We start from the raw sequence: 19,470 nt of genomic DNA, 5'->3' as shown, positions 1-19,470 counted from the left end.
GCAGACCACAGGGGGCACGAATGGCAATATTATGTTATGCGGATTTTAAATTGGTTTTCTTTTTGGTTTCATTTTCTGTTATTTTGTCCACTTGTTATTTTCATAGTTGTTTGTGGCTTTTTAGGTGCAATATTATTCTACCTTGGTTAATTGTCATGCAATTGGCTTCATATCTTTCCTTCTTGCAGGTACGGGCTTCTATCTGCAGTCTCAAAAATTAGGCAAGATGTAAGATTGGAATGTTAGATTTTGTTTGTAAAAAAACCCAAACTGAAGCACTTACATTTAAGGCATTTAACAGACTCTTTTATCCAAGAGAACTTACAGTGGAAGCAACTGAAGGTTAAGGGCCTTGATTAGGAGCCCAACAATGGCAACCTGGCAGTTGTGGGGCTGGAACCTTCAGATTACTAGTCCTGTACCCTAACAGCGGATTTACTTCTGCCCCAGCTACAAAACAAAAAGAGTAAGTTTATTGCAGAATACACATTTTGAAAATTGATAAAATTTTAATCATGTTTATCATTAGCATTTAATAATCAGTTTTATTAAGTCACATTCCTGACGTAATTCTTTAATTCTTTTCAGATCAAAATGTCTGTCCACTATCTATACTGTATAATAGTATAATGCACCCTAGTGGCGAGGCAATATAGAGCGCTATCCACATGTACTGTAATTATGCAAAATAATAAGCAGGGAAGTAAATGGCAGCCACAAAACATATAAAAAATAAACGTTTTAACTTATAAATAAAAATATAAAGTGTGTTTTATCCTTTTGTTTACTACTGCATTTCATTTTGAAGTTACTGAGACAAAACATGATGTGAGGTACTGCTGTAGTTGTGAAGCTTATTGATGTAGAGTGCATTAACTCTGTGTCCTTCATACCAGCACTACAGAGAACAATGTCTGTCCTTGTTCTTTCACAACCACAAATCCTTTCTGTTGCTCTACTTCATGCCCCTTTTGGCACAGGCTTTTTTTTTTTCATCCTTTAAGCTTCCTCACTTACTCTTTTTGCACTCGAATGCATGTTTTTGTCTACAATAAAACATTTAACTGGGACAGATTGCATATATTTATACAAAATGTAAAGTATATGCTGCTGAGGGCCTATTAAAACAGATCGAATTCCTTCAGTGCAACATAAATTGATGTGACAATTAACTATGCGCTGAAAACATTCCCAGCGTAAATGTCTGGTTGCTGTGATTACATCTGGTCTGTCTTTGAAAGCACTGCAGGCAAGGTGCACTCAGCTATCACAGCCAAGCATTTTCAAAAAAAAAAAAAAAACACAGTATGAAAGAGATTTAGTGTTACAGATCAGCAATTCTCATTCATATTCAGCAGGGCATCCATTTTGATGAAAATAAACAACAACCCCTTATTACTAAAATGCACTGCATGGCCAAAAGTATGTGGACACCCCTTCTACTACAGAGTTTTGGCTATTTTATCCTGACTGCAAACAGGTGCACAAATTATAGTAAACACATAAACAATACTAAACATCCCACACCAAACGTTTAGTACTTTTGGCTAAAAATGTTATGGACACAATGTTTTCATATTAACCTTTATAAAGAATTCATAGAGGGATTTACACAGTTGCACAAACATCATGAAAATAGACAAAACATACTGCAGGCACAAACTGAGTCAGGCGTCTGATCAGCACTCATCAGGAACAAACATATTCACAGCTACGACTCTTTAATTCCATGCTGATTACAGTATTCTCTCTGTTTGTCTAACACACATAAAATCCCACATAAAAAGTCCAACGTCAATAAAAAAAATAAAAACTACATGCATCTTCACATTTACACCTGTCCACTAATTAGGATTTTTGTACATACACTGTGAGCGGGGAAATCTGTGTTATATACATATAATTACATGTATTTACACAAGTGGCCACATTTATTACTCTTACTTCTTTTGCTGTACAGTTTGTGATGACAAAGGCACACACCGTTACGACCTATATCTAAGTAAAAGCTAGCATGTGAGTCAAGCATGCCATGATGAGAATTCTTTTCCTAGGACAGACACTTTACATTTAGACTGTGTTTGTTATTGCCATGGTTGTTTGTGCGCTTATTGATAGGGGACTGTGGCACTGTAGATACACAACGAGGTCTCTTTTGCTAAAAAAAAAAAAGAAAACATCACAAGGAAAAAACAGAACTCTCTAGGTATACAAGTAGCCTGAATCATCTATGGATGATTCAATATATTTCATTTTCTAAACAACACCAATATTAGAGCTCTACGTTTTCACTGATACCTTTAATAATTCAATGCTAACCCTCAGTAACCAGGATGACTCTTTGCAAGCAAACTAAGAAAATTTGAAACTTGGTGACAGGTCATGCTTTAAAATACTGTCATAAAAATAATTATCAGTCGTTCATTTTCAATACCATCCCCATATCAGAGCTCTGAGTATCAGCCAAAACCAACAAAAGTTGACGTTCAGAAAGTACATATAAAGTATGCTGTAGTTTGTGGTAGTGATGTTCCAATCCCATTCTAAACATGTTCAATCTGTTTCAGATATCAGAGCCCGGATACTTAACAGATGCTTATATTAGTATCATTGCAGTAACCAGACTGACTCACTGCTCAATGGTATGATTTAAAATAATTGGCTCCTATATTCATGTGGATGGTCTTTAATGGTTATGCCACCCAACCTTCAGTGAAAGTAAATTTAAAGGTGTGATGTGTCATGCTTTTCAGTTTGTGTTATAAATATATCCTAATGTCATGTTGGTATTTTGTTCTGATTACAATATCAGTGGCTAAATACAGTAGTGATCCAATACTCATCTAGACAATGCTCTACAGGCAAATTATGCAAAACGGCAAAGGTGTGAGGTGTTGGGCTTTAAGATACTTTAGTTAACTTATGGATGTTCCAATCCATCAAGGTCTTGAGTATCAGTCCACATCTATACTGAAATCTAAGAGTAACTGAAGCAAATAACTATAATTATGCAAACTGTCAATAGTGTAATGTGATGTGCTTTAAAATATTAATGGATGCCATTTTCTTTATTTCAGTCCAATTTTAACATCTAAATCCTGGCAGTTTATCCATACTGTATTTTAAAAATGGCTGTACAACTTGGAAGTCCTAATTGTAGTACTAATCATTCTGGCTTGTTGTTTGTCACACTGTTGCTTGTCAGTAACTCCTTATTTATATATTTATTCATCTCTAGTAATTCATTTATCCTAATCAGGGTCACAGTGGGTCTGGATCAGATAGACAAAATGGCAGAAATACACCCAGTCACTTTTACAGCATTCCACACTCACTTGACCCGAGGAACAATTTCGAATAACCAGTTACAGAGATGTGAAAGGAACTTGGGGGACCCCAAAGGAAAACAACGCAGTTACCGAAAGTACATTCCTAACTCTAAACAGACAGTAACCAGAAGCGAGGATTTGAACCTGGTTTGGTGAAGCTTTATGAAACCACCAGGTAATTCTATAATTTTTTACACATAATGTCCTTTGAGTGGTCACAGATTAGACTCTAGATATTGGCTTGCTCTAACCACTGGTACATTACATTAATATAATAGTTAATTAGTGCAGTTCAACACAAAGATTTTTGCAAATATAAAATTATGAAAAATAAAGAATTTAACAAGCATTTGAAGGCGTTGTTACAGCTGCTAAGTTTATCCGAGCGCACTCAGCAAATATTGCTACACTAATGAATAAAGTGCACATTTAGTCTTCCCTCTAAATTAATGCACAAAGTGTATACTCTAAAATCATAAGCAATGGCTCAAGTGTCTGTTTAGAGTCTTAAACGATGGATCCCTTGGATGAGGACAGGTGGATGGAGTGAATACGGGTGGCTAGAGTTCTCTCCAGGTCCTGAAGTACATCACTGCCTGTGTTTTCTGCTGGAGTATCGTAGAGCAGCTGTTTAAAAGGCTCTAGTTCAATCAATACTACCATGTTCTTCAGGAAGTAGCCCTCAATGTATGCCGAAAGCTCAGGGGCCTCCAGAAACTAACAAGAAAAAACAAAGGAATAAAACAGTCAGTCAATGCTGGCAGCCTGAACTGTGATAAAAACAATCAATATAATATAAAACCAGTTTCAGCCTGAACTGTAATAAATTAGTGTGTTTCATAAAGAAAACGTACAATTGTTTGTCGGATAGTTTTGTTAGACACAACATGTTCATCTTTTATGATTAGAATAAAATCAGGCCACATTTTATCAGAAACTAACACAGAAAGACCGATAATTTACAGAATTTACAAACTGGATCTTAAAATGGCAGCAGAAAGTCTTAGAAATGGCTGTTACTTTGGCATGGTTATAGATTTCGACACAGGTCTCTGTGTTGATGTTCTTGGAGCAGATGATCTCGCAGTGCCTCTGTAATGCTTCCAACTGGAAGAACTTAGCAGCCGATAGAAGCTGAGGGACAGAAAGAAGCATCACTGCATAAAGTCATAGGTAGAGTATCTTCATCTTTTAGTATGTGTGTTTATTTTTGCAAAGGCGGACAAAAGCAAACAGTCCTTACATCCATAACCTCAGTGTTCCTGATGTGGAGTGAATCTGTTCCACCAAAATACAGATACTGCATCACCAACTGCAAGAAAACACATAATAAATGTTTTATAGTAACAGAATTTTTTTTATAGAAAATGCAAATGCAAAAATATAAACTTGCCTGCAACACATTCAAAAAAAGGGCAAACTAAAAGTAAAAAGTTAACAAAATAATCAACTTACAGAATTAATAAATCATAGATTCTTGCTTTATAGCATTTTACAAAATGTCCCAGCTTTTCTGGAAATGGGGTTAGTACAATATGCTGAGCATATTGGCGTTGATTGTTTTCTTCACATTCAGCAGCCACGGGTGTTTCAGGCAGCTTCATCAGGCAGTGGGTGACTAAAGATGTGCAACCACAAAACTGTGTTGTAAGAAATCTGACAGAATTTGCTTGAAAATAGAAAATGTTGTTTTGACATTGCCATCAGACTGAACGAGGCTATTAGCAGGGACTGGTGTAACATAATTTGGGATACAGAAGATCCGAACAGCTCTTACTAGACTAGTAATCAGAAGGTTGCCAGTTCAAACCTCACCCCTGAGTTGCCCTCAATTGCTCAAATTGTGTATAGACATAATTGTAAGTTGCTTTGGATAAAAGTGTCTGCTAAATGCTGCAGATGTAACTGTGGTCATGTGACCAGCAGCACTTCTGAGTCAGGCTCTCAGTTGTTGATGTTCTGAGCCAATCTGTAAATTTTAAGCATTTTGTATGGGTCAGCACAGGTAGAGTTTGCACAAACATTATACACCTATTATACAGATATGATGCAATACTTAAGTTTACTTAAAATGTGTCTTTGAAGAAAAGTACATACCTGGAATATGTTATATTTTACATTGCTGATTTCAATGCAGGTGTTCTCTGTTGCTGGTCTGTTTGCTAGTAGAGATTTAAACCTAAGAAAACAGATACATATTCAATTATGATCATGTAAATACGTCCATTTAAAATAACAAACCTAAGGAACTGTGAAGATTTAGTGTTGGGGTTACAGCTGAATTAAAATATGTATGGTTCAGAATTTAATTGGCCTTAACAAGTATAGCTTACATAATGTATAAACTAAATTTATAAAAAAATATATTTTATTTATTATTGATTTCACACTGACCAAATAACTTTTTCAAAACATTCAGATTTATATACATTTTTTATTTATAATAAATGAAAAGGAACAATAAAAACTTAAACCAGTATGGCTAAAAAGAAGAGATTTTATTTAGAACATAGTGTTAACGTAGCTTAGAGAAATCAGTCAGGTTTATACATTATCATTTAAAATCTCAGTCTCTGTGGTCAAATGTAATGTTTGGCTCTGTTACTACAACATTTATTGCATTGGAAGTCTGACTGTGATTGTGCAGCGCTCACCTGTTAGAGGCAGTAAAGAGCAGAACTTTATGAGCATAAAATGGCTTTCCTTCTACTAGAAATGTTACATCTGACATCTCTTTATTGTTCAGAAAGTGGGGGTCTAAAACAGAAACACCAGATGTGGACATGCATAAAAACCACGTCTATAAACGAGGAATATGCACATAGAATTTAAAAAAGCCCTGTTAGAAATGAATCATACACTAGATGGCAGAGGAGGTCTTGTTTCCTTAACTAAACATCCAGTCAAGAACCTGACATGAATATTTTACAGATCGTCTATAAAAGAATGTTTGCACAAGGTTTTACACAAATGGAATGTGAGTAAAAAGTCATCTGGCACATATTATCTCTGTAAATAAGTACCTGGCCTTCTAAATATTCAAACAACCAATCTGCCCAGTTGAATCAGTGGGTCAATTTAGCTAATTAAACACAGTCAGGCTTGTAGAAGGTACATCTCACTCATATGGCATCATACTAACAAAGTCAAGAAATCATCCTATGGTCTTAATCTAAGAAAATTTGTCTGGACAGGTTTACAGAGCTTTTTCTAAGTCTCTATGACTTTAGTGAGGAGATGTTATTAGGTTTTCAGCACACAAATCTGAGTGACTGAAAAAGTACAATGTTAAAGCCCAGACTTAAATCCAATGCTGTGGTGTGAACAGAGACGAGCAGTTCATGCTTAAAAGTCTCTGATTTAAAGTGCATCCATAAAAAAGAGTGAGCTAAAATTTCTTTAGAGAAATGGCAAATTAATAGAAACAGAGACTATATGAAGCAAAATTTAGACAGCATTCAGATGCAGTCATTGCTGCTAAAGGTGGTTCAACCAGTCAGCCAGAAGCAAGGTGACATGGGGGTTGGATTACACATTTTGTAAAATGTTATTTTAAGTTCCCCTTAAACCCCTTAGTATCATGTTTTGTTTCATGATCATTAAATTTGACAAAAATGCATAAACAAAGCAAATCAGAAAGTATACGTTTAGTTCATTTTGTCCAAGGTGTTACATACCAAGTCTGGAGGTCTGTTTCCGCTTGATCTCTGTGAGTTTAGGGATGGGATAGGGTCCATAACACTGAGTAAAAATCACAGCCAACTGCTGACTAATCACCTCATTCTGTAAAACAAACACCACACACATCAATACACACATACAATACCTACGAGTTTCTGCTTGTTTATCTAAAGCTGGAATGCAAGTGCAGCAGTGGTTGTAGAGATGCTTAAACTTTGCTGAGAGTCTGCAGAGAGGATTTAAATAAGAGAGGTATTTAATGTTATTTTGATTGATGATGTGGCGCTCGGAGCAGCTCATGTTTTATGGGTGGGTGGAACATGAAGAACAAATCCCAGATGAATTATTCTCTCTCTCTTAAAGTAGTCTGGCTGATCAGAGAAAATTTGAGAAGCTCTTTTTCAACATATTTTTTCTCACCCTGCCTGCATTGCTACAAATCACTGCTGCATACTGCACACTGCAGTGAGAACATTCCAGTCCTTTCAGTGTATTTGGTTGAGCTGAATGATGTGGCAAATGCACATCACAACAAGACATATTTACTATATATGATGACATTATTTCATATTCCAATGTTTTGAGCATTTTTTTCCGGAATCTGGAAAAATGAAAGCTTCTGCATCCACATTAATTAAAATAATTTGTATACACTATATGTATGTGTACATACTAAAAGTATGTAACCATTCCAAATCCATGAATGCTAATATGTAGTTGATACTTCTGTAATGAAACTATACAAGATTTTTAAGCGTTCCTGTGGAAATTTGTGCCTATTTTGTTACAAAAGCGCTTGAGATCAGACGATGTTTGATGGGGAGACCTGGCTTGCAATTCTCTTTGCAATCAAATTCCAACTCATCCTGAAAAGGTTTAATAGGGTTGAGGTAAGGATTTTGTGCTTTATACTAATAGTAATAATAAGTAGGGACACATACACTGTTAGTACTCATCGTAAGTGTACTTTTAGAGACTATAGCTAGTTTTATGCATTCTTAAACTTCCTCCAGCCATAAATCAGTGAAGAATTTCTGATCACATGACACAGTTGGTTTTGGTTAGAGAACTAAATTCCTTTCAACAGCAAAATCTAGGTGTCGCTGAAAAGCTTAAATTCAACCATTATGAGGGTAGTCCACATAATTCTGCCCATATAGTGTATCTGTACAGATATTCAGAGGCCAATGTATTAGGTTAACCCTGTACATACACTTATTTGCTATTATATGACCTACACATTCCATAAAGATGCACTTTGTATTTATTTGTTGCTCGGTTTACTTTGTCACCCCTCCTCCACAGCCATCATTGAAAAATGACCTCATGGGACCCCAACTGACCAGATTTTATTTCCACAGTGAACTATTTTCATCACTATAATAACACTTACATGGTAGTAACATGCTGGTGTCTGTTGTTCGGTGCAGCACTGTTGTTGGAATTTTCAAATACCTGGATGTTCCTATTGGAAGGAGATTAGTGCTCCAACCAAAGCCAACTGCATCTATATGGTATGTGTATTTAATTCTACTGGTATTAGTATAAATCCTACATAAACACTCTGCCATGTGACCATCAGTATTATTGCAGTGCGGTATCTGGGGGTCTTATGCTGGTCCTTTTCCATTAACAGATGGGTAGAGTTTTACAAACTACTATATTTGAATTTAACCCATGCGTAAATCATCCATCACAAATTACACACAAAAGTTTATCATGATGTTACAAGTTAGAATATCCATATAATATATACTTTTTTTATCCCTGTATTTTTTCCTCTCTCTTTCATACACCTGCTCACTACTGACTCGAGTCATATTGGTTTATACAGCTCTTTCTATCTTACCTCCACACCCATTTTTCTCAGGTTCACATCATTAGAGAAAAGAAGCACAGAGACTATCAGTCATCATTGCACAGCTCAAACTAAGGTTCACTGGTTTTGCAATAAATCACTTCTGACAGATAGACACATACACGCCAAGAAACACACACTTTAACACAAACTTAAACGAAACGCACACTCTAACACATGGGTCCACATGTTCAGAGGAGTGATTTGAACAGGTAGCAGGTGATTTATACAGGTCGTAGCTTGGCAGTCAGTGTGATTGCTATATCAAATTTGAAGAGGAGCTTCTTCCTGCCCTCTAACCCTTTTCATATCCACACAGCCCCCTGGCAAAAGAAATAAACCAAAAAGAGGAATGTGCCAGCTCCTATCTACCAGTATTGAAGCAAAGCTACACACTACATGTATCCAAACAAATCTGCCTCTAATCAGTTCTGGAGCATCGGCTCGATTTGTCTTTATAAGTGAGTAATGAGAAATGTACAGTGTGGTTAGTATTCGGAGTAGTGTGTGTGGGCAGAGGAAGCCGAGTGGGATGTGTATGTAGAAAGTGTGCAGGTTGGTGCAGACCTTGCTGGCACGGAGGATCTGAAACATAAGCGGCAGGCCATGTGTGATCAGTTCCTCGGTGTATTCCTCCTCCTCAATGCAGCTGAACTCCTTCAGTAAGCCCTGGATCAGTGGCCGCCTGTGCTGCTGGAAACACGTGCGCAAAGACTCCAGCCAGGAGTGCAACGTCCATGGTACACCTGATACAAACAAGCACATGGAAAGGTATAATCCGAAAGTTTGGACACCCCTGGTTCAATGCTTTATTCATTATCTATGTGAAAATAACAGACTCTGCAGCAGTGATTCTAAATCTTTTAAACAACTAATATTACTGTACCAACACTACTGTACAGATAAGGAGTAGATACATGTCCCAAAACATCCAAATCCAAACTGCTGACTTCAATATTCTTTACCTATTACTTCTTTTTGTGGTATTGAATTAAATCCCTTATCTCAGTATTTTTCTCACACAATGTAGCATTACCACAGCTCTGTCACAGCTCTGCTGAGAATGGTCTCTTAAATATATAATATTTGTTAAATAGTGGTCATGTTGGGGTCACTTTGCACCAGTGGTCAGAGTTGAGGCTAATGCATACCAACCAATTGATACAAAAGTGTACGTTAACTGAATACCCTCAGTAAGGTATGTGTTTTACACCAAATAGAAAGTCAGTAGAAAAAGGACAGGTGGTAATTGTGGTACCTCTTAACCCTTTTAAAGTGTTATGATACTTACCTAAGCTTCGTATATCCAGTGTAATGTCCACATGGCCGTGTTCTGAACTGTGGTACATGGCCTCTTTCAGGGCTTTAAGTTTAGCCTTTCCAGTGCGTGCTGCTTCCATCTGCAATGAGTTTCTCTCCCCCGCCTCTGAGCCCTCTGCCAGGATCTCCTCCAGGGACAACACGTCCCCCTTTCCCTTCTCAGACTGGGACAGTAACCGACGGAACACATTCCTGAACGGCACAGAGCCAGTAAGCATTTTCAGATCAGTTTTATTCAGATCACATAGCTAAAGTAAGTCACTCCTAATGCAGGGCTTAAGAATTAACACCTTAATTCTTGCCAAATATGGATAAAATTATACATCATACTAATATACCTGCCAAGTAACCTTAAAGCTCTTTAGAAATCTTATCAGAAGTTGATATAAATAATTTTAAAGATGTTCTACATTCATTGTGGAGCCATAGACATTGAAATTAGGCTGAGGCTAAAGAGCTTTGCAGATGTTTTTGGTATAGTTTGTGACTTCGTGACCAGTTTATCCCTTAAGACTCACAGTATTTTAGCAGGGTGGTCATTACTAGGCACACTTATTAAGCCTCAAAAATGCTTTAAAAAACAATTTAAGTTTATGGCTTAAGTTGTGTTTTGCCATTAAAAATGCTAACTGACAACAAAAGTTCCACTCTTCATCTGCAGCAAGTCATCTGCATCCAGCGTTAGGAGCAGCAACGCATTGTCATCAGCATCTAGAGTGGCACGCGCCAGGGCTAAAGCAGAAGCCGCCAAGGTGAGAGCCTCATATGCTAGCCAAAGGCTAAACTGGAAGTGGAAAAGGCTGCCAGAGAAGCTCAAAACAGTAAGAATAGACACAGAGTTGGAAGTGCTGGCATTGCAACGAGAGGCTGATGTGGCTGTAGTGGAGGCACAAGTGCTTGAGGAAGCTGAAGCAGTGCATGTTGCAGATGAAGAGTGGAAATCAGAATCAGGAAAGGTTAAAGTTAAAAGCACCACTATAGTGAAAAGGTGGACAGTTGGAAAACAACTATCCACAATGGCCGGTGAGCTATAAAGTAAGTCCTTAGCTCTGTTTTTATATCTGATTGTGAGTGTTACCTGTGTCCGTGTGCTGCTGCCAGGCTGAAGGAGTTCATTTCCCCATGCAGAGCTGTAGATATTCCATTGCGGTACATGGTTCCAACCAGTGGGTCAGCTCCCCTCTCCAACAGCAGATTGACCAGCTCAAAGTTTCCTACAGAGAAACAGAAAGAATTTTCACTCACCGCTAATATAATAGAATATAGATAGATAGAATATAAATAACTTGAAATGTGTTTGTGGTCACCAGTGTTTCAGACCAATAAAGCATTTCGTAAGAATTTTTGTTGTCTTTCACTTCATTCTCACATAACAGATACACTTTTATTTAAACAAGCAATTTAAATTCAATCAACTTTACACAGTGCGTGACTAATGTCGATCAAAATGCGACCCCATCCATGTTGTTTTGTTTAGCTTTGTGCGTATTGATCGGAAACCAGAGGAAACTCACAAACTCATCACTTTTTCTACTATCTCATGTCACATGTACAGAATAAACAGATCTCTGCAATTATTTGATCACCAGCCTGATGTACAGCTTGCTTATGCAGCTTTTCATAAAAATCTATCTGCACTATCTGCAACACTTAACTGTAAATCTTTGTGTTTTATGGTAAGGCTGTTTAAATTAAACTGCAGTACTTGGTGGTTCTTAAGAGATGAAACAGAAAAATGTTTTTGCACTGTAGTCAAAAGGTAGTAAATGCAAAAGCGGATTGGTTTTGCTCTCTGGATAGAAGTGATGGCACCAACCAATCTGATAGTATTAATAAGTATTTGTGAGGGCAGTTAGCTCATCTGTCTGAATGAGGAAAGTTAGCAATGCCAGCAATCCACACCAATGTTGGTGTCCACAATCCACTTATACATAATAAAACTACCGTATCCATACAGTAACAGAGACCTTAATACACTTTTTAACTTGTTTTAGTTTATCATTACATTTTGAGTGCATCACAATGCTTAGAAGATGATAATAACAGCTCCCTTACACATAATCTCACAAATATCAGAGGTATGCCACCCCACCCACACTAACATAGCATAAACAGAGAGGCTATTATTAGGTGTTAGCCACTTTGATCCCCATTCATGCTTTGTTTTCTTCAAAAAAAGATTGCCTTCGCTCTGTTGTTCTTTTGCACAGGTAGAGGTAATGTGGATTGACTAGAATATTGTTTACGCTACACATGCTAAATATGTGTGGCATCCAGTGCTAATTCTAAGTTAGCCTACCTGCAGCAGCGGCTAATTGCAAAGGAGTTTCTGTGTAGTTCTCCATGCCATCCTGCAGAGATCCTTCCACATTGGCTCCGACATCCAGCAGCAACTGAGACAGACAGACAATACAGGAGATGGCAAAAGGCAGGAGAGAGGAGAGAAAGACAGAGACAGAAGACATGGAGAGTGAAAGTGAGAAAGTGAGAGATTAGACCAAACTTGATTTGAGTCAACAACTTTAATGCAACAAGATCTGGACAGTAAACCAAAGCGCTTATTAGCCACATTTTTTGCTGAGTGAGGAAACACAGTGTGAGGCAGCTTAATCTTTAGTAGCTATGCAGAACACAGTGGAAATGGCTGGTAATGAGAAACATGGTAAATGGGGTGTAGCACAGTCGCTAGGCAAGAGTTTTTACGCCCACACAAAACAGAACAAAGTGTCAAGAAAGAATTCTAACGCATTAGGCACATTTCTAATAACACTGCATAACATTGCATAACTGGCAGATTTAAGCTGTGTGTTCTTTAAAGGCATATGTGTAGTCATAGTGTGGTCAGGGCAGGAGAAGGACATCTACCTGCAGGACAGGGACGTGTTGGTGGAGCACGGCGAAGGTGAGCGCCGTGGCTTGCCGGGTCTCAGGGTAGATTGATGGATGTTGGTGCACTGTGCTGGGCACCTGAGGGAGGTACAGTGGACAGTCAGGCAACAACACACATACACAAGCTGCCTGGAAAAGTGCTGGCTCGGAAACCAGCCAATGCACTCGGTAAACTTCCCAAAGGACTCCTGTCACTCGGTGTTATAGCAAGACTAATATAAGAAGAAAAAGCTTAGGAGGTTGGACGTGGTTTAAACTTTTTTACTCCTCTACACTCTTAATTCTCATATGATGGGTCATATAGCCTGATCTTAAATATTTAACTAAATTATACACTGTAGTACTTCAGATTTCCATAATTTCTGCAATTGTTACTTTTAGTGACTGATTGACTGGAGCAGGTACCTTAAGCCTCAATAAACCTTAAATAAACCTAAAATGTAGGTAAATTGTGGGTTATCTTAAAATATGCTGGGCTAATTTTGATTGTTATTTTAGTGGTGTAGTAAGTTCTGTAATAACATTTTACCTTAAGGAATGGCCTCTAAATGTTTATGTTAGTGTGTGAGTTTCTATGCTTGACCCTGTCTCCATTTAAATAGGGCTAGTTTGACCAGATGTATTTCAAACACTATTAAAACAACTCTTTCATGAGTTTGAAGCTAAAACACAGATTTCACAAACTTTGGTGAAGTAAGCTTTACATTGCCATGTGTTTAGGCAATATAGTGTAAGGACAAAGCCCTATTTTGTCCATGTGATGAGCAGCAAACCAAAAATGTATGTTTTATCATTGGCAGGGAGACCACTGTTTTATGTACTGACACCAGCTGTAGCCAGTTATAATCAGTAATGAGGAAATTAGTTAAATTACATTATAAATCCTTTAAACACCAAATTATTGATCTGAGTTGTTGTATGTACATTTTAGATCAATCAGATTGTATAAAAAACCCACAATCAATGTATAAAACAACATTCTTTTTAACCCTTTAATGACCTGCATAACCATTTGGTCTAAAAACTTGAGTTAAAACTAGCTGTATTTAAATAATTTTGTTTGGGTCATATCTACTACTTTGTTGACATGTGTGAAACTCCAAAATATTGGTAGATTGTTTTAAGAAAACAGCCCTCTATCCTATATGTCAACTTATAGCAACGAAGCTAGCAGCTGAAGATCATTCATGAGGGTTGCATCAATTTGTGATCATCTCAAATGTTTGGTAAAGGCTTATTAAAAAATACTGTGTGCACTAGTAAAAAAATATTAATAGTTTGTTGTTGGTATACTTCTAGGAAACTAAGTAACATTATTTTCCTGGTGAGGAACTAATGGTGGGTTAAACACATAACAAGCAGCAGGGTTGTGAAAATCATTAAAATCCCAAGACTGGTATTACATGTCCTTGCGTAAGTAAACATTTGCCTTAAACAGTCACTCATGACTCAGTGTGTTGTTGAACTATGAATACAATGTATAATAGTTTTAAGATTAGTTTAGTAAAATGATGTAGTGATAAACCACTATTTCATCAAAACATATTTAACAAGAACTGTGACTTCTGTTAATTACGCAATAATGGAAATATGACCGTACTGGTGATCTTTTGACTGTGCATGACTTGCTGTTATGACCTGATCAATGATACATATTGTTGCAAGAAGAGAAGTGTGTGAAACTTTTGGGATAACCTTGATCTGATGGTCATTCAAGTCATTGTGATAATAATAGACACACATTCTGCCTTAACTTTATCCTTATTAAACAAATTAATTAACCACTCCAGGTGGTTAAAATGATATACAGAATCTACATATACATGTATTTGTAATTTTGTTTTGTATAAATGGTTTTTATTTTCCAAAAAAGTTACACACCTGTTTCTCATCATAAATTAAAGCAGGATGGTGAAATCAAAGTGGATTTGGTACACAGGGCACATATTTACAATGCTGTTTACTCCATAATTAAAAACATTTTCAGCTTTAGAAAGGTTTAGTTTCACTGTTATAAGCAAGCCAATTAAATACTATTTGTACTTTTTATGCATACATTTGTACAGATAAAACAATCCGAAGTTGGGTCATGAAGCAATATCTTGATTTAGCCATTCTAAAAAATAGAAAAATTCTTATAAATACTTAAAACAACTAGTTGCCATTTTTATAGTATCTGTTAAACATTTAAACTGTTTTGGGTCATTATTTATCAACACATACAATATACAACTCCTAGTGGGATCAATGCACATTGCTTAGTCATTGGGTAAATAACAGTATTAATCTGAAAACAGTTTATATAATTGTGGGTTAATGAACACCCAGGCATTTTAAAATACGTGTGTGCTTTATCTAAGCTTATACAGCTCTACATTTACATTTCTACAAATTACTTTTGATTGACATATTTTTTCACAAAAACACATATTCTTTGTGCTTTTTTTATGCATTTCTAAAGCCCACATCTTACAATTATTGAAATGAAATTGAACACCTGACTTAGATTTCCATACTATTCTCCAGAGCAGACTGTGAATAATTAATAGTTCTTTTTAATAAAGGCATAAAAAGTGTTATTAGTTACAGTATTATGTGTTTGTCTGTTGTTGTTAAGGCTTGGATTAAGATCAGATTGAATTTAACAAGTATTTAATGCAGAAATGAAAGTATTTTCACAACTTTTCTGGTAACTGGACATTGACATGCTTGGATTACCATGTGTTACTGTGTCATTCTGATACTGTAGCTCAAAGCTTAGTTTAATAAAAGAGGGAAGTCACTATTTCTCAAAACACATTTCTCAATCACTGTGGCCTTAAGACTTAAGCGTGACTCATTTATGCCACAATAAAAAAGTCAAATAGAGCCATAAAATAATAAGACATGAACACATGACTGCCCTTGCTAGATTGTTATTTGATTTGAAATGTCTTGCTAAACTTTTAAGTGATGTCTTAATAGTGGCCTATGCTCACCTAACACCTTATCCCCATGTGTCCCAAAGAAGTGAACAGCTTTACTCTGACACTGTAAACTGTCCTTGGCAAGTATAGGTAATCTTCAGGTATACTCAAGTCAAAGTAAACTTCTAAAAGCTTTTTCAGTGGCACATCAACCTCAGGCTGTCAATGTTATGTTTTAAGCTCTTCCCACTGAATTGCAAATTTGTCCTTATATCACACTGTAGCTTTTCCAACTAGGACATTGATTTTGTCTGTCCCACAAAATCCAGTTCATTTTATGCCTGATCTGAAAAGATGGTATAAGACATTATCTAAATATGTAATAACAACTAGATTAACATGTAACTAAAATTGTTATAAACATAGGATATATAGCTATATATAATGCAAAAAAAACAAACAAACATAAAAATATTCAGCTTCAGCTACAATGTAATGACTAATAAGTTTAATAATAAATGACTGTGATAGTAATGCTCAATCTGGGCCAACTTTACTGGCCTAAAATCACAGCTTAGTAACAAATCAGAATGTTTTATTATTTTAAAAATTATTAACCAAATGTGCATGCATGGATATGGCTCCAAACTCTTCTGCATATAATGTGATTCTTGTATTTTGTTTTTTTAACACGAAACACAGTTCCTAACAAATCTTCTTAATCTAAAACCATAATATACAACTTTGTTGCCTCTAGCCAATTTATTCTCTACTAATTCTGTATAATCCAACAGTCCAGGGTTTAAGAACCAAATTGATTGTATTCATATGTATTAGACAATATGGTCCAAGTATGTAGACATTCATCCTAATAATTGATGTTCCAGCCACATCTATTTCCTGTAAAATCAACTTTCATTTTTGTAGCAACAGTTTGGGAAAAGCTCTTCCTGTTTCAGGTTGACTTAGCACAAAGCAAGGTCCATACAGACATAGTTAGATGACTTTGGTGTGAAAAAACTTCAGTGACCTGCACAAAGCCTTGACCTCAACTTCATTAAAACATTGAAATAAATGAGAAAATTGATTGTGAGTCTGGCTTTCTCATTTAACATCAGTGTCTGACCTCACAACTGACTGCTCTTTTGACTGAATGGGATTAGCTCATTTAATTAATTGCATAAAATAAATAGCTTGCTGATTCATCTACAAAATGTCTCTGCTGGCATAACCCATTATTTAATCAGTTTCTGGCCTCTTAATGGGTAGGCAGAGAAAAAGATTATTTCCCCTGTTTTGCTTTTTTGTTTGTAGCTTCAGTTTGTTATTTCATGCTTTGGGTCATAAGATTGGGTCATAATTTCTTTCTTTAAATTAACACATCAGATTTGTGTGGTAAGGCAGGATGTCTGAAATAAAATGCATTTAACATCTATCCTGTACAGATTCAGACTAGTCTTTTTTCTGTTTACCTCTCATCTCTGACATTCTGTTGCTGGTGCCTCATTTGACAGTCATATGGACTGGTCAATAAATCAATCTCATCCAATTGTCCATTGTTGATTGGCTTTGTTTAGCTGTACAGGTAGCACAAAAACAAACTTAAAACTAAAATTTCATCTTTTAGTAAAAATGCAGTGTCAGTATAATCAATACAGATATTTGAACAGTCTTTACATGTATAACAAGCATCTACTGCAGACAGCAAAATATTTATGCTGGAGTACTGCAGAGTCTACACAAATCACTTCCCTTCATCATAAAAATAAATAAATTGAAGCTGCAATCAATGGCAAATGTTAATAGGTCAAAAGTACTAGTTTGCTGTTCATGTCCAATTCAATGCAAACTACCCCCCCCCCCCCCCCCCCCCCCCCCCATTGTTTATCGTTTGCTCAGTCGCCTCGCAGTATGTGCAGAACAGGTGTAACACAAACACAGTAAACACAGAAGAAATGATGAAATGGGTTAATGGGTTTGATGAAAAACCTACACAAATTCTAAACTATATTACCACTGACCTCACTGTTGATATCAGCTCCTGCATCCAGTAGCATCTGCACCATGGCCTCATCACCACGTGAACATGCGTACATTAGTGGAGTCATACCCTTAATACAAAACACAGACACAGAAATTAAATTACTATTAAATACACTCATTATACAACAACAATATTTGTTTTGATTTGGAATATAGTACTTTCTATAGCGGTTTCTCTAGTTTAGATGCCCTTGAATATTTAGTTAGGTTAGAAGTGTGTGTCTACACCACAACCCTAGAGTATCCAGTGCGTGCCAGATTGAGAAGCCATGGAAAATCTTATGGCATTCTTGATGCTGTGAAAAACATTGGAACCAGCTTCCATTTGTCTCCCAGAGTTCAACAGTGCAGCCAAGATTGCAGGATGATGAAGAGAGTGGTGATGGGTGGCCTGCAAGCTGGCTTCAATTCACACCCTTAACCATGAAACTGTGAGAACCAGAAGGCAAATGTGCTGCTGTGCTAAGTGAATCTGGTAAAGGTTTTAGTAAAGCTAGTTTCATGTGGACAGTCATGATTGTTTTATAAGCAATTAATGAAGAACCTTCTTTTTTTTCCACATTTGGATAGATATGATTTTCATATAAGCGTGTGTTACCTGTTCACTCCTGCTGTTGATGCCTTCAGGTCCCAAGAGATTAATGGCCTGCTTTACCAGGTCTGTACGGCCACAGTTGAGCATGCGGAAACCCAGATCCTGCAGGAACTTTGCCTCAGTTGAGGCAGCATCCAGCTTCCGTGACACACAAAAACAATCATCTGTCCTGTAAATACAAAGACAATCATCGTGAATTGTTGTTCTATTGACCTTGAGCTAGAGTGGCTTGAAAAGGTGTTCAACCTCCAACCCTTTTTACATTAATGCTTTCTTTAGGAATATTTGGCGTCTGATGTCAGGCCCCCAGACACCAAAAAAAGAAAGAAACTAAAATGTAAATATTCTTATCTCACTTTGCTGACTATCAGCGAAAGACTTGTAAAACCACTATCAAACCATTCTAACCAAAAATACCATTCTAAGTATGATTGCCTTAACATTAGAGATGTTCACTATGTAGATGTTAAACACATGCCGGCTAATAAGAAATAAGCTTTTAATAGGTCAAAAGCAGTTATGACTTCATTTGTGCAGAATATATTTAGTATATGAATTTTCAAATACTTTAGTTGGCGAGGTTCACAGTCCACTCCAGGAAGCATCAGCCGGGCTGCCTGCCGAACATCATCACTGTCCACTGAGAAGCTGCGGCGGTGCTCAGCGTGGGCCAAAGCAACTCTGATCCACTCCATAAGGGGAGGTAGTACCATAAACGGCCTGCAGGGAGAGACAATAAACTCTTCATTATTAAACTCAAAGCACATGGGTATCTTGAACTGTCAATGCTTTTCCACGACCAGCTGTTAAGACCAAAAAAATCGTGACAATCTGAACATTTTAATGTTC

General features: G+C 36.8%; 1 protein-coding gene across 1 annotated transcript in view; it reads right to left on the bottom strand.

Moving 5' to 3' along the window:
• Nucleotides 1–1,570: 1,570 nt before the first annotated feature.
• The window catches only part of btbd11b (BTB (POZ) domain containing 11b), a 74,962-nt gene continuing 57,062 nt past the window's right edge, over nt 1,571–19,470 (bottom strand). Inside the window, exons 4-17 of the mRNA XM_063004212.1 lie at nt 19,189–19,341; nt 18,625–18,790; nt 18,005–18,094; nt 13,054–13,155; nt 12,488–12,581; nt 11,267–11,402; nt 10,160–10,380; nt 9,436–9,614; nt 7,007–7,112; nt 5,984–6,086; nt 5,427–5,508; nt 4,573–4,641; nt 4,350–4,463; nt 1,571–4,046 (exon numbers count right to left, since the gene is read on the bottom strand). Of these exons, the coding sequence (XP_062860282.1) occupies nt 3,837–4,046; nt 4,350–4,463; nt 4,573–4,641; nt 5,427–5,508; nt 5,984–6,086; nt 7,007–7,112; nt 9,436–9,614; nt 10,160–10,380; nt 11,267–11,402; nt 12,488–12,581; nt 13,054–13,155; nt 18,005–18,094; nt 18,625–18,790; nt 19,189–19,341 (1,825 nt within the window). The 3' untranslated portion in view covers nt 1,571–3,836. The remainder of the gene's footprint in view (nt 4,047–4,349; nt 4,464–4,572; nt 4,642–5,426; nt 5,509–5,983; nt 6,087–7,006; nt 7,113–9,435; nt 9,615–10,159; nt 10,381–11,266; nt 11,403–12,487; nt 12,582–13,053; nt 13,156–18,004; nt 18,095–18,624; nt 18,791–19,188; nt 19,342–19,470) is intronic.

The sequence above is a fragment of the Trichomycterus rosablanca genome, chromosome 11 (genome assembly GCF_030014385.1).
Source record: "Trichomycterus rosablanca isolate fTriRos1 chromosome 11, fTriRos1.hap1, whole genome shotgun sequence".
Lineage (NCBI taxonomy): Eukaryota > Metazoa > Chordata > Actinopteri > Siluriformes > Trichomycteridae > Trichomycterus > Trichomycterus rosablanca.
Note: the sequence above shows the minus strand (reverse complement) of the source record. Positions and strands in the feature narration are given on the sequence as shown.